Source organism: Gossypium arboreum, chromosome 4 (genome assembly GCF_025698485.1).
Source record: "Gossypium arboreum isolate Shixiya-1 chromosome 4, ASM2569848v2, whole genome shotgun sequence".
NCBI classification, from domain to species: Eukaryota; Viridiplantae; Streptophyta; class Magnoliopsida; order Malvales; family Malvaceae; genus Gossypium; species Gossypium arboreum.
The window spans coordinates 8,185,258-8,200,992 of record NC_069073.1 but is presented as its reverse complement, the minus strand read 5'-3'; the positions used below and the strand labels follow the sequence as shown (position 1 = coordinate 8,200,992).

The following is a 15,735-nucleotide window of genomic DNA, read 5'->3' as shown; positions in this document are numbered from 1 at the left end:
CTCCCTCGAGTGGAACTCCCTTATGAATTCTCACTCGTCATTTGGTAAAATTCATTTGATAATATTATTACCGTTTTTATTTTAGATTTAATGTAATTTTGAAATAACATATTATTTGAATAGGTGGAATAACTCCGCGAGGCACAGCAGTACACCGACTGAGCTCGAGGATATTCGACGAGATTTAGATCAAGAAACCGAAAAGAAGGTTAGTTTATGAATTTCAAAGTTATATAATATGTATTACGACACTTGAAATTAAATATTATGCACGTGCTAAAAATTATAAATTCGTACTACAGTTTATATGGATGCCATATGCAGATACAAGGATTCAAGAATGCGTCTCGGTCAAATTTTGGCCAATCGCAACATCTGGCACTTCAAAGTGCTATTGGTCATTTTGTAATGATCAAGATTCACAAATTCGATCGAGTGATGCGACAGTTCAAGTGTACACAACGTATTCCGCCGCCACCCCAGGAGCTCGATGGCCTGCACAAGATCGACTTGCGGGGGAGACTCGAAGGAAATTAGCCAACATTCCATAAAAAGTATATTGATATGTGGTAGCGTAGGTATGGTTACTTGCCAACGTGTGAACCATTTCTCACACCATATTTGACGACATCTCCAGATTACATGGATTGGTTCAAACATAACGACAAGTTGTATCTACTGCCGACTTCAGAAAGAAGTAGGCAACATTGTCGTAGCAGGCCAAGACAAGGGCCCATTAATCCTAGGTCAGAGAAGATGTCGCAGCGAGATCAACATCTGCGATATCTATACCGAAAGACCCGATTGTCATGCAACCTCCCGGTCAGTATGGTTTATTTATTTTTTTCTTCTAAGCTAATTTTTTTTGTCACAAACATCACATCACACACACTTATTCCCCACATCATCACTTTCACATCCGATTTATTTTACACAACCACCACAGCACACACAATCATTCCTTGCATCAACACATTTAGTACCAGTTTATTTTACACAAGCACCACAACACGCACAATCATTCCTTACATTAACACCTTCTCTAAAGATATATTTTGCACGATTGCCACCCATTATGCTATATTACATGCTAATTCTGCCAACAACATGGACGCATCTGCATCACTAACAATTCCTACCTTCTATCCGCAATCAAGCAATTCGACACCATATAATGGCCTGTCGATAGTGTCGCAAACACCCTCAGCATTGTTGTTCTACCGAGGTGGGTCATCCTCGTAATTGCCAACTCAAATAGGGGAGATTTACGATGGGCACTAGGACATGGTTGTAGTCAACCACAGAGGACGAAGATAAAGTCAGCGATCAACCCCGATGTACACATCAAGATGAAGCCGAAGTCAACGAGGAGTCGCCAAACCAAATAGTGCAACGGAACCCTAGTGTGCCCGATACCCATCCGGTTATGGCACACATTCGGAATGTCGATGATTGTGTTATTTTTTAATTTTGTAATTTTTTGTGTACTTTGTTTTACATCCTAAATGTACACTTATTTACAATATACGAAACAAATTTACTAAATTGGTTTAATTTGTACACAATCGTATTGTGAGTTTAAATTTTACAATTATTTATGTTACTCTTTCATTTAAGTTTTTATCCGTCCATTTGTTAAGTACAATATTTTCAAAATTCAAAGAATTGCTCAAAAGGTTCGAAAAAAATTAAAACTTTGGCTTGCGTATTGTATTATATCTTACTTTAACAATTAATATTAACTTACCCTTTACAAAAAAATTTAATGAATGAATATGTTACTGTTTTCACTTCATGAGTTACTATTTTAATTAGCTATTCTACACTTGAATAATTAATATTAACTTTGGCATGCGAATTCTACACGTCTGTTTTCTACATTTTCCCCAAATTTTTTTCTTAGGAATCCCAAATTGCAAGGGCACAAAAGTAATAAAGTTTGGTGTGTGAAACACCTAGAGAATGCTCCTTACAGGGAGCGTTGTCTCTCTGACCATTTTAACTAACCCAACTTGATTGCTTCTGAGCCCTGCAACCTGGGATTGCCAAAAAAAAAATTTTCCTTTATACCCAGTCCCATGCCTTATATAAATGCTCATTCTTCATCCCCTATTCACCCACATCTCAGACTCCTCTAAATTGTTTTTTTCTTTTTCTTGCATGTTGAAAATTTCTGGTTTAAAGATTTATTTCTCTCTCACTTTGATAGAGACATAGTCATAGTTTTAAGTTGTATTTAGATTCACGATGATGTCATGAAGCTCAGTAACCTACAAATTTCACCTATTGTGTGAGTATGGAGCCAACACTTGAGAAGCCAGGATTGCTTTGCAACTTGAGGTCAAAGTTGGCAATGATTATACCGTCTTGGGTTAAATTGTAACTAAAGCTTCAAATTTACAAAGGTTATGCTGTCAAAGGATGGGGCATAACCGAGGTTGTAGTTGATGGTCATTGCGTTTTTCTTCCTCGTGTTTATGTTTGAGTTTTATAAAGCATCATTTCTGGTGAGAAGAACTCGTTGTCGTGCCCTTTTAACCACTGTCAACTACGATCCCATTTATGTTTCATCCATTGACATTATAACCTTTGTAAACTTAAAACCCTAGTTACACATCAACCCCAAACTGTATAATTACCATCAACTGGATCTTGAGTTGCAACACGATCCAGCTCCCTAGGTGATGGCTACATACTCAAATGGCAGATGAAATTTGTAGGTCACCCAGCTCCACGGAACCACCACTGTAAAACTTTTAATTTCTAACTGTAAAAAAAATAATTTTTAACAAAATAAAAACGCATATTATAGGAGGCCTTTTTTTCTCTTTGTGACAGTGAAAATGCGTCCCACAATCTTCAAGAAAGAGAAAAAAAAAAGAACATATATTGATAATTTTTTAAAAAATCAACATAATTTCTCTTTTTTTTTCAGCACAACAGTATTCATATAACAATTGCGGTTTTGAGTTTTCAATTTATGGGGGAGAATACGAAAGCCGTAATAGGCGAGATATCGAATATGCTACAAATAATTTTTAACCATTTATTCTTAAAATTTTACTTAGGCAAGTGGGAGCGTAACATTTCCCTTATTCAAAGTAAGGCTTTCCATCGATGTAACTAACTCACCAGTTGAAGATTTATCTAGGGTTTAAATCAAATCTAAAGTTTCCCAATTTTCAGAACTCTGGATTTAGAATTTCTCCAAATCTCCAATCCTAATTCCCTTATTTCTTCCTCAAATGCTTGCATCCGTTCTTCAACCGCAATAAAAGAAGGTAAGTTTTCAGCCTTCAATTCTCTCTGTTCTTTTCTATTGATATGAAGAGCAATTGAACATGAAAGATGGTGGTTTCGAGAATAAAAAAGAACTAGAAAATTCGAAAAATCAATCAAAGTCTTCCAAATTCTATATCAAAAGTGATGACTTTGCCCTTGCAATCGCGAAGGTTGCCGTTGCACAAGTATGCGAAAGCGTCGGGTTTCAGAGTTTCCAATTTGGTACATTTATAACCTAGGGAAAACTTCGAATTTTAATGCTAATTTGGCCGGGAGAGTGGAAGCGAATGTGTTTGATGTTATTCAAGGGTTGGAAGAGTTAGAATCAGGTTTAGGATTTGCTGGTGCATCTGATGTTAATCGTTGTGTTGCCAATTTGGGGATTGTTAGGGATATTGTTCACTTTTTCGGTGATGGGGGTGATATAACATTTGCTTATGAAGTTCCGTGGTTTCCGGTTGTTAAAGAGTGGAAGAGAATTGGGAGTTTTTGGGAAAAAGGGGAAGACCCTCATGGGGAGCATATTCCTAGTTGGTTGCCAGCCTTTCCTGATCCTGATACTTATGCTACTCAATCGAGTGTAGGGAATGGTACAATGAGTGCTTCCAATGAAGTGAAGAATGGGAGGGTTGAGAGGAAGATAGAGCGACCATTGCTGAATTTTCAGCAGCAATTTGCTCATAATGGTAACGAAGGGGGTTCTTCTCATGTTGGTGGAGGTAAGGGTAAAGCAAAGGAAGCTTCTAATAGCAATCCTTATCTTGCTGCACCTCTGCACTTTGGGGAAAAAGAAGTACATGTATCACCAGTTCTTCTTCCGGCTAAGCTTTCAAATGAAGTGAATTTGAGAAACCTTGTTCCAGAAAATTGTTTTGTAGGAAATCAAGTTTCTGTGCTGGAGACATTTGCTCCTGCTATTGAAGCAATGAAGAGTGGGATATGTGAATATGGCAATGGACAGAAAAATGTCCTTTATAGCCAGAGGCCTATGGTGCATTTTAAAATTGGAATTGGAAAGAAGCCTTTAGGCACTGCACCAGATTTCAATTCCAAGAACAAGGATCTTGAGAAGATCGTTTGAAAATGATAATGAAAAGGAAGACAGGAAGAGAAGAGCAGAAAAAATTCTGAAAGAATCTATAGAATTCTCTCACGAACTAGGTCAGTTGTAGCTTTAAAATAGGTTTGTTACCATTCTCTGTTGACTTTCCAAAGCTGGATAAGTCTCCTACTTTGGCAACTTTCTTGAGTATGCTCGGAAAGTAGCCAGGATAGAAATTTGTGAGGGCATGAATTTTTTTTTAATTGAAATTCTTGTTTCTTCTTTTGTTGTCTTAAACTGATCGTGGATTTATCAGTTTCTGTTTCAATGTCAACTCTATATGTACACTATGCTCACCATTGTTGAAGCTTTACAATATTGTATCAACATTTGTTATTAATGAAGTCAGGTTAATTTCAAATCACATGCATATCTACATTTGTTATTAATGAAGTCAGGTTAATTTCAAGTCACATGCTTTCTATCCTGGCATCTTTTAAGGCCAAACTTGGAGAACAAGTATGATTTGCTGTAACCTACCATTATGAATAATATTGAAACAATATTTATTGGTTGACAATTTGATTTAAATGGTATATACTCTAGGATTGATCTCTATTCCATGTTCAATGACCTCAATAGGAATTAGCTTCATGTAACATAGGATTATAATGCGCGAAAACAACTGTCTTGGATTTTCAAATTGAAATATAAATTATTTAACATTTAAAGTTCACTAACTGAAAATAGAGTTGAAAGTAACTTCTAGTCTATTGCAGAAATTGTTAGCAGTAACAATATGTAAAGATCAGTTACTGCTCCCATTTTCGGTTTCATCCTTCTATGTTAAATGCTCCCCTCCCCTTCCCCTCCTTCCCTTAGCTTAGCATTTAGATATACCTGTTGATGTTTTTCCTTTTATTGCTGATTGAAGATGTATTTGCATGACAGTTTTCATCCCTAAACTGAAGTTCTTTACCCAGAGCCTATCTTCCTCTCTCCATGGGAGTCGGAATTTATGGTGTTCACTAAGAACCTTAAATCAAATTTGAAGGAGCAAAAATCTTGCAAATATATCATTGCTAGGAGGGTATACAAATAAATAAATAAATTGTTTTTTTGTGTGCTGCTTTTATTTTGGTTGATGGGATCTTGTTTAACAGTGAACTCTTATATAACCACTCAAAATGATGTATGAATTGTAGTTTTGGTGCTAATGGTAAGCCGTGCCATAGAGTCAATGTATGCTATACTATACCTCTGGACCAACTCTTACGACTGGAAGCTTATTAAATTCTTTGCTGGTAGTTGAACAATGAATGTTATATGTACACCCTAAACGAAAACTTCAAAGTGGAGAACACTTATATCAAGTATATGCATAAGATTGCAATTTACGTGTATTTCACAGGCTTTTTAATTTACAAAGTGTCATTAAGGTAAGTTTCATTCAAGGTTTATTTGCAACCATAGCCCTTCATCCATTGACAAATTATTAATACATATCAGATCCTACTTCAAAAACAGTCGCCTGCAATGCCCTCGATGCTGCTGTTGTAGAGTTGTTACTTCACCACTGATAACTTCACATATTAAGTCTTTGAAGATCAACCTCTCCACATCTAGAGCTATCCATGGAATTTCGCTCTTGAATTCTGTCCAGTCCATTGATCCAAGCATCAAATCTCCGCATACGATGCTGTTGAGATTTTTATCCTCTATATTTGATGTAGTTTGCATTTTATCTATATCTGAACATAAATCCCTTACCACCTGATGTCTTTTTTGTCTTGTATCCTCCACTGTACTCGGTAAGATCCAGTGCTTGTAAGAGCCTTTCTTCACTGATTTTATGATTAGAATTTCATTAATTGCATCAAATATTAGCAGCCTATGGTTCTTCTCGATGGGGTCCAGCTGGCTGACCTTTCTGCCGTTGTGTTTTCTATTTAGAAGCCAAATGCTTGCTCTGATCTGTTCTAGGGCAGGGAACAAGTTAGGGTTGATTAGATGTCCTGATGGATGAAGCTGGCAGGCCATGAAGCTGGAGTCAAGGTCGCTGAGGAGGCCTGATGCCAACATTACTTCTGCAATGTATTCATGGTCTGGATTTGGAAGAATTTCATTTGTAATGGCCCACTCATCGATAGAATCTAAATTCATGAATTTCTGGACCAAGCGCTGGATGTTTTCTGCTTTCCTGCTGTCTGTCTTGAACCTTGGACTGGTTTCTCTGCAGGTGGGTAAGTGATTTAGACCTATGGAACTCCAGTCTGCACCATTAAGGGTAAGACCCTCATCACCTGTTATAGAAAAATGTGACCTCAATAATTAACTGGAAGAGCCTTCTGTAACAAATAGTACCTTCCTCAGATTCTTGTTTCATATAGATTCTATCCTTACGCAATGTTTAAATTGTTACATTATGGTCCCCACATGTATTATGTGATTACTAGTAAGTATGAGTTAATTTACTGGTTCTTTTGGTGGATATATAGTTTTTGAAGCTTTCATGCTGATCATGGATAAACCTTACTTCAAAGTTTCTTAATGAATTTTCTTGACTTTCTAAACTTGGAGTGCGCAATACAGAATTGGCATAACATCCCCCATTGATCCTTGAGGGGACTATTACTTTGAGTGCAGCAGGTTGTTAATCTCGTAATAGATTTTGAAAAATTGAAGGTGGAAGATGGTGAACAGTTATGCAGTATTCATCGAGTATCATGACTATTGCCAACAGCATCAGGTTGCTTGGAAATGCATTCTCATCCAAGAGGATTCTAAAGAAAGTTATTATCACTTCCTAAAAAATGAGTCTAAAGTTTCATCCTTCGAAGATTAAAATACTTGTTTACGATATCTTCATTAGAAAGCAGAGAAGATTAAGCTAACAAGAAGAAGTTACTGGGGGTGCTTTTCAAGCCAAGAACAAAGAAAAGACTGATTTAGGTGTAAGAGCTGAAACTTTGGTGGCAAAAGAGAGAAGGAAAGACAGGGAAAGAAGTAAAGCTGGTGGAAAAGTAGTTATCCAGCATGCTCAACACTATAAGAAAACAACTCTTTTGGAAATTTACTGTTGGTAAAGAGCTAACATTCAGTTTAGATCATGCAAGCAAATGGAGCATATTGAACACCAATGTGGTGCATAAACTCAGATTGCTGAAAACGGTCAACTACTAGTGGGGCATATGCCTGCTGCAACATGTTATGCAAGCATCAACAACCACAGACTCCATTAGTTTGATAAACAGTGGTTGCATATATAACATGGTTTCTGATGAAGACATATTTGAGGTTCTTAATAGAACCTACAATTCAAAAATCGAAATTGGCCGTGGAGATTTTATAGAGGACAACTTACTTGACAGAAGAAACACACGTGGAGAAACCTAAAGTTTTGCTTCAAAAGGCAAAGAAGATAAGGTTTACCAAGCCAAGAAGCCCTTGTATGGATTGAAGCAGGCGTTTTGAAGACTAGCGTGGTAGAATTGACAAATGCTTGGACTCAAAAGTATTATTGAACTAACTTTGTCTGTGAAGAAATCTAAAAATGAGGATATGTTCATTCTTTTTCTATATTTGGATGATTTACTTGTATTAGAGCAGCCTAATCTTGGTGTAAGAAATAAAGAAGATTTTTTAGACGACATATTTCTTTGGATACAAATTCTTCAATCTTAGTTTGGTATTTTAATTGGGCTGCAGAAGTACTCAATAGAAGTGCTAAAGAAGCATTATATGGAGAGTGAGCAAACCAATGCTCAAGGTGGAAAACTTGTCAAAGATGTTTTCAAGAAATTTGGTGCAAGACTTATAGAAGCTTGGTTGATCGTCTGTTGTATCTGACAGCAACAAGGCTTAACATTATACATGCTATTAGTTTCCTCCCTAGATTCATGCATTGTGGAAGTGTGATGCACTTTTGAGTTAAGAGGGTGCTTAGGTATGTCAAAGACTTAGATGCTTTGAATGAAAACTTACTGAGCATGAACTTGTAAGCTTTCCAGCTCCCTCTCCTAGTGTTAAATGTACATTTTTGTGTTTGGGTTGATTTAAGATCAACATATAATTTGTTTTCATAATGAAATGATTATAGAACCCATTTTAATTTGAAGTTTCAGTTGAGCACAATTAATGCATAAAGGATACATGAATTTTACCTTCAAAAGCTTTTGATGTTTTCTTCACAGGAGACGGTGATTCATCTCCGTAAAATGCAGCATCTAGAACAGAGACAGGACTAGGCTGTTCCGGGGCAGTTCTTGGAGGTTCTGCTTTTGGATCACCTTCAATTAACCTTGCTGCTGGATTCTGAATGACAGAATTTTAAGCTGGTTTAGAACATTATCAAAATACTATATGAATGAAATGAAGGAAGAAGGCTTACTTTCTGCTTCGTTTCCTGTTCTTGGGAGAATGTACCCTCTATCTTGCCATAACTTTGAGCAGTGACTTCAGTGTCACCATAGGAGGCCATGCTCATATTGCTCTCAGATTGCATCGAACTATCATCTCCTTGGTGATTCAAATCTCTCATGTCACTACTGATATCACTCAATTGGTCATCACTTTGCCTCAAATTGTGAGATTTATGCCTGGGCTTCTGACGTGGCAAGCCTGATTCTGCTTGTAGACTGCTTGATTGTCTTCTGCTTTTTCTCTGGTCTGATGCTGGATCGGTGCGACGAGACTGTTTTTCCATTTCAAGCTTCTTCTGGTGCAGTTTAAGGCATGTGGTCTCTGAGCTTACTGCAATGTTAGTATTTTCTTGAGCAGTAGGTGATGGCACTTTTGAAATTTGGTTGTCTCTTAGAGTTCTGGCAGTATTTTTATCCCTTGAATGGAGTCGACTGGAAGGATCCTTGGGAGTTTTAGGTTTCGGAATTGAATCTTTATAGGATTGCTTGTCAGCCTTTTCACTTCTCGTATTTGCATGGCTGCTAGTGCGAAGCCTTCTTAAACTGCTGGTTGCAACTACTATTGAAGTAGAATTGCTGCCATTTTCCATAACTTTTTCTTCTTTTATAATCTTGATTGGCAATTTAAGGCATGTTGGAGAACTAGTTTCCTTGATCGTGGCTGAAACTGCATTTTTACTATGTAGCTTTCTCAAATTTGGTGCTTCTGAGCTCTGGCCAAGGATGCTGCTTGTGTGAGATATCAAACTTGAAGCTTGCTCTTCTTTTCTGGTATTTGACATCTGCTTAGACATCTGCATTTCTTCAAGTGTTTGTTTAAGGGCTCCAATATCTTTTCCCGACTTCATGAACTCAAGTGCTGCCAAACTTTTCTCAATTTCACTGTAAACATTTAGAAAGGAGTTTGGGGCTTTCATTGGAGTTTCTCGACTCTTCAAAGCTCCCTTGTTTCCATCAAGCTGCCTCCATGGGGCAGATTCAATTGGGCATCTAGTTGCAACAGGTTTCTTTGACTCTACATTTGTCATGCGATTGCAGGGTGACCTTGGTTCCTTTCCTGAATTTCTTGAACAACCAGAAATCGAACTTTTCTTTTTCTCATTAATTCTTGATGAGGGTGAGGCGGGATTGCTTTTGAAATCTTGACAGGTTTCGATATCTTGACTTCGATTTCCATTGGTTAGCATGGGATTTAGCAATGCTTCCACCCCCATCAACTTGGCTACAACACTAGATGGTCCTTTGTAGCTTCCAGGTTCTTGCTCTTGGTTTCTTATATCATTTGATTTCATTCTACTTCTGTTTATCTCTCCTAGAAGAAAATCCGATCTCATACTATCGACGGAACCCTTTATGGAGCTTTCCCTACTATCTAGTGATAGCCTTGGGAGATCTTTGGGCTTAATTTTATGTGCATCTTTTGCCCCCCTCCCATCATAAGAGAGCCGAGGAGCATCCTGTCGTGCAAAAGTGAGAGAACCATCCTCGCATTCATTGTACATTTTAGGAGTCCCTTTAAGCTTAAGAAGGGCATGACTTGATTCATTGAGACTGGTGTTCCTCGTCTTTGAAGGTTTTGGTGACTGCAAAGGCCTTGGGGAATCTATATACTTCAAGGTTTGGTGCTGCCCCGCTTCCACTTTTGTTGCAGTTTTAATCGGTAATCCACAGGCTTCTCTATAGATTGAATCTTTAACCACATCTCGGAGGTTAAGGGAGTTTTGGCTTGATTGCAAAGAAGCATTTGATCGATGACTGGATATTTCCTTCCTCGGGGTTTCGTGGAAGGCAATTTGGCTTGATGAAGATCGGTCTACTAGAGATTCTTTTCTGCAGTCAGCAGGTGAGAAACTGGATGAACAAGAGGAAGAAGACAACAAGGTTCGGGGTGATTCAAAGGAGTATCTTTGTTTCTCCTTCATAGTCTTCTTCAGATTATTTCCCTGCAGGTGCAATGTAAGTTACATTAACCTTAATTATTTTTGTCAATTCCTCCATAGACCTAAGTGACCAGTATTTTTTCTTACTTTTATCTTGTCTGAACCAGTCTTGGCTTCTGTTCCATGCTTGCCATTTTGACCTAGTCAAACACTGAATGTCAGCCATAGAAGGAAGAAATCTGGATGATTTTAGACATTAGAAGGTTAGCAATTACAAGCACATTACTGAAACAACAAATTCTGGTTACTGCATAGAAAGTGTTCCAACTCCAATCTAATCCACTATGTTAGTGTTTTCAAATTGGAGTTAAAACATGTTTCTGAAATTAGCAGAACCTGGAAACCTCTTAAAACTCACAAGTTCTCTAGGCCTAAAATCCGTGTTACGTCTAACGCATATTCAAACATAACTATGAGGTATAGAATCTTCTAAATATATGAAAAGACATAAGAAGAAATTAAAGATACGCACTTACCCTTGAGTCAAGTAACATAGCCTATAACATTCATGATGGAAATTCAGAAACATTAACCTGAGGGTGATCTTTCTTTACAACCTTGAACACTTGAAAAAAAAGTAAATATAATTAAAAGTACCTGAGGGAAGCCTTTTGCGGTTTGGACTGGTAATGTGCCGGTTACCATAGAAATGGTGGCAATCGAAAAGCTGGAATAGTCCATTCATGCACCCAATCTGCTTCTGCAAATCTGGGTTTTCATCTGACAAAGAATACATAAACTTTGATGACATCCTAAACTTTTAGCAGAACCAAACCTGAACTTTCTTAGCTCCCAAACAAAACTTCTGGGTACTTTCAACGTCTCTTCACAAGGTTAAAATGCCACATGCATTGCCAAAAACCTTGTAAAGGGTTCTTTTCCAAGTATGTTCTAGCTACTTAAACATCCTAGGATTCTGAAACCTTGTAAAGGATTTTTTTTTTCTACCCCTGCAACTAGGATATTTCTTTCTTTTGGAACTGTATGTGAGGTTTCAGAGAATTATGTTAGTAAATAACAGAGAAGACTGAAAGGGACAAATTTAAAGATACACAGAGAGATTGGTATAGCCCCACATTTCCATTCTTTGCATTTGGAATGAGATTAAAAACGTTTTCTTCGGGGCTTCCCTGAACAAGGCAGACAATAACCCAAAGGGTCCCCAGTGACCACCTTCTATGGACTTAGCTAACCTATCAAACACCGCAATGGAACCTCTTACTGCACAAACAGATGTTAAGTTCTAGCATATGTAGGCAATGGGAATGTGAAAAATCTTACTTCTTTTCCTCTAATATTATAACATTTAATGTATGCCTAAGAAGCGGATACTTCAGATTTGGAATGTAGGACTTCAACAAACTACCTCAATAATTGGAAAATAAAGACAGTTCGCTGTGTGAATTTAGATTTATCATAGGGTAGAGTCGTGCATCCTAATATTAAGATTAAAAATAGTCTTCCATAGAAAATTAAACTTCCAATATACTAAGGGCTTGTTTAGTGGGGGTTAAAAAAAAAATACTTTTGGCTCCAAAAATATTTTTGGAAGAAAATTTGTACTAAACAAACTGTTTTTAGTTGAAATTTTTACCTTTTCAAAAGTACTTTCTGAAAAGAAGCATTAATTAAAAATAAAAATATTTTTAAAATAATAAAATGTGTTAATATCTAATTGTAAATATTTAATGGTTATATTTAAATATTTAAAATATAATTCATATATATTCTAATTAAATTTTATAAAAAATAATATTTATTGCTTAAAATATTTAAAATTTATATTTCATATATTAAAATATTAACGACTTATAATAATTTTTTATTCTTACTAAAATATAATAATATTAACTAATTTGAACATTATTTAAATGCATATTTGTTATTTGATAATAACAAGTTTAAAATGAACATTTTATTTATTAAAAACACTTTTGACCGTAATTTTAAACACTTAAATCTTAAAATAAACTTTTCAAAATCACTTTTCAACCGCACTTTTCTACAATACTTTTTAAATGCATTACTAAACTAGTCTTATGTCCAACTTGGCTCCACCCTTTTAATTTTATAATATTTTTATATGTTATGTAGTTTATATCACATAAAATATTAATATATAATAGTATAATGTAATAAAATTATTATACAAGAGCCATTAGCTAAAGGGAGTAGTAGTTAAGACACTTTGTTAGCATTCAGAATTTTTTATTCATTATATATGTTTAAAATAATTTTAAACAAAATTTAAGCATTAGACTTAACTTATCAAATATATATAATGTTAAGTGCAAGAATTCAATCCAGTTATAGACATTTCTAGTGTGATTATGTGAAGAACCATAGGTAGATCAAATTGTTATAAATTTGAAACATTCTAATCGTGTTTAAAAGTTATATAATATTTTGAATTATTAGTGTACAAACTTATTAGGTTAAGGGTGGGTCAAATGCGCTTTGGGAATTTTCTCCCACTTTCATGTGAACAAAATAATGTGGGTGGGTCTGCAATTTAGACCTCTTCCCCCCATGACCATGTGGAGTTTGTCAGACAGTGGCAACCAGCTTCACCATCTTGCTAGAAAGTGGATTTATGTACTGCAATCATCATTCCCCTCTCTTTTTTTTTTTTTTTTTGCAAATACTCAAATTTCGAGTGGTTTAAAGTTTTACTTGAATAATTTATAAATTTAATTATTTTTTATTAAATTATTGAAGAAATTTAAATTTCAACATATGACATTAGGTGTGAAAATCGAGCTCATTTTTTTTATGTAATACTCTTACAAAACTTTATTTATTCTAATATATATTTAGAATTGGAGTTATTTACGAATGAATGAAGTTGAAATTTGGGAAAATGGATGATCATATTTTCCTCATATGCATTTTAGTTTAATTTGTCTATACTAAATTAAGGGATGACATCCAGATGCTGTTCATTGGTGAATATGGCTTCGTAACCAAGAAACCATTTTTTTCTATTTAAAATATTGACCTAAAATGGAAAATTACGGTGCCTTGCCATATATATAAAGATGGATTTGAGAAATAATTAAAATAAAACACATAATAAACACGATATAAATATAAAAATATATTATTTATACAAAACTTGAATTATTCATACATATATATATATATATATATAAAAGTTTAGAATTATTCATAATTTTTTAAATTTTAAATGCAAATATAAATATACTTTAACAAATTCGAATCAACATCCTCTTTATATAAATATAATACAAATAATAATTACTAAAAAATTAACATTAGTACAAATGTGGAGTACTATGAAGCAATTCAACCACAAAAGAGATTAGTGATTTTGAATCCAAATTTGGAGATTATATTAAAGCTTAATGATTGCAATGATTGAAAAAGGGGTCTATCAAATTGACAGTTCATTAGTTGCAAGAGTTTTACCTACACTGCACATGCATTTCCTACTGTTACTATTATTATCATTATTGGCCTGACATCCTCATGCATCCCATAGCCACTGATTAAACCAAAGTTATTATTTCAAATTCCTAATTTTATTTAAAATACTCAAATTTTAAACTTTATTTAAAAAATATCTACCTTTTTATCAACTTGACCCAAGCAGTCATATCTTTGATAAAATCAGAAATGGTTAGGAAGGCCTAATCTTACACAATTGAAACAAGGTATGAAACTTGGTTTGATGGAGCCTTCAAAAGAAAGATTCCTAAAATAGGGAGGGTTCATAGGGACCTTCCTGTTGGTGGGTTCAAATGAGTTGATATGTCACTATTGTAGTTGTCATACTATGTGTATGACATTTATCTCCCCCTTTGAAATGTGGTATCATCATATTTGGGATTCTGATTGATTTTAATTTTATAATTTCACGTTGTTTGTAATTGACAATGATAGTGTGTCTGGTACGTGTTTGTTAAAGTAGGTTTTGCAGGGAATGGGTAATGGGCCATAAAAGGTAGTAAGGTCAATAGCAAAATTTTGAGCAAGAGAAAATGATGCTGTATGACACAAAGTCGTGAATATGCCAGCTTTATTCAATTCCTTCATACCTACTAATTGTTTGTTATATATACATATTTAAAAGTGCCTTCATCTTTCTTGGTTATCGGAAATTGAATTAGTGATTCAACTTGTTAAATTATTTATTTTTAATTTTATAGATTTAATTAAAATAATTATTAGAAGAATAGAAAGAAATTGGTCCAATTAGTTCGATTACTGATTCAACCAATTTGTTGTTCAGCTGGTCTAATTTCTTATTTCAAATCAGTTTCTCAACTGATCTATTCCAATTCAAAAAGCTGTGGTTATGGGCATTACTTTATTTTTCATATAATTTAAAAGAAAAGGAGAACTTTTATATATATATATATATATATATATATATATATATATATATGTATGTGTGAATAATTATTTGATACATAAGCAACGAACGTTTTAACTTTAAAAATTAAATCAAGAAACCATCTCGTGCCCTTAACTGATATTTAAAATAAATAAATTAGGCATATGGTAACCTGTTAACTTCATTTGTAGAGTTAAAAATTCTACCACTAATGTATTAAATAATATATTTATGTATGTAAAACATTATATTATATGAATTTTTTATAAATTTAAAAAGAAAAAATTATAACACTAGTAGTAAATTGAATATTTGTAATTTTTAAATTTTAACTCAAATCTAATTAATTTTAATTACATTCAATTTTATTTATAATCTACTTTTTATTTAAATTTTATTATTCAAGATAATTATATTTTTTAGATTATTACAATTTGTTAAACATTTAGTTCTTAATAATTAATTATTGCACATTCACTATTAGTACAAATTTCTGATGGGGAAAATCTTGAACACATGAATGAAATTCAAACATAAAATGAAGAAATAAGACAAGGCTCCAAGGCATGTATCAAGCCATTATCTTTAATGTTCTATTCACCCTCACCTATATTCGGTGTGAAAAAAGTTTGAAGAAAATGAACCTCGAGGGTACAATGAAGTTTGCGTTTTGCACTGACAAGAATAGTCCAC

At 34.5% G+C, this 15,735-nt stretch overlaps 2 protein-coding genes across 2 annotated transcripts; one reads left to right on the top strand and one right to left on the bottom strand.

The window, feature by feature from the left end:
- Window positions 1-2,986: 2,986 nt before the first annotated feature.
- LOC108458441 (transcription initiation factor TFIID subunit 8-like) lies at window positions 2,987-4,621 on the top strand. Its single transcript, XM_053027095.1, has one exon. It carries the CDS (start codon window positions 3,470-3,472, stop codon window positions 4,361-4,363), a length of 894 nt encoding a protein of 297 aa, XP_052883055.1. The 5' UTR covers window positions 2,987-3,469; the 3' UTR covers window positions 4,364-4,621.
- Window positions 4,622-5,688: 1,067 nt separating this feature from the next.
- On the bottom strand, window positions 5,689-12,088 carry LOC108457906 (protein LONGIFOLIA 1-like). The gene is made up of 5 exons (XM_017757111.2): window positions 11,283-12,088; window positions 10,773-10,825; window positions 8,715-10,688; window positions 8,488-8,638; window positions 5,689-6,627 (listed from the first exon to the last, which is right to left on the bottom strand). The coding sequence occupies exons 1-5, from the start codon at window positions 11,434-11,436 to the stop codon at window positions 5,837-5,839; spliced, it is 3,123 nt and encodes a 1,040-aa protein (XP_017612600.1). The 5' UTR covers window positions 11,437-12,088; the 3' UTR covers window positions 5,689-5,836.
- Window positions 12,089-15,735: the final 3,647 nt, after the last annotated feature.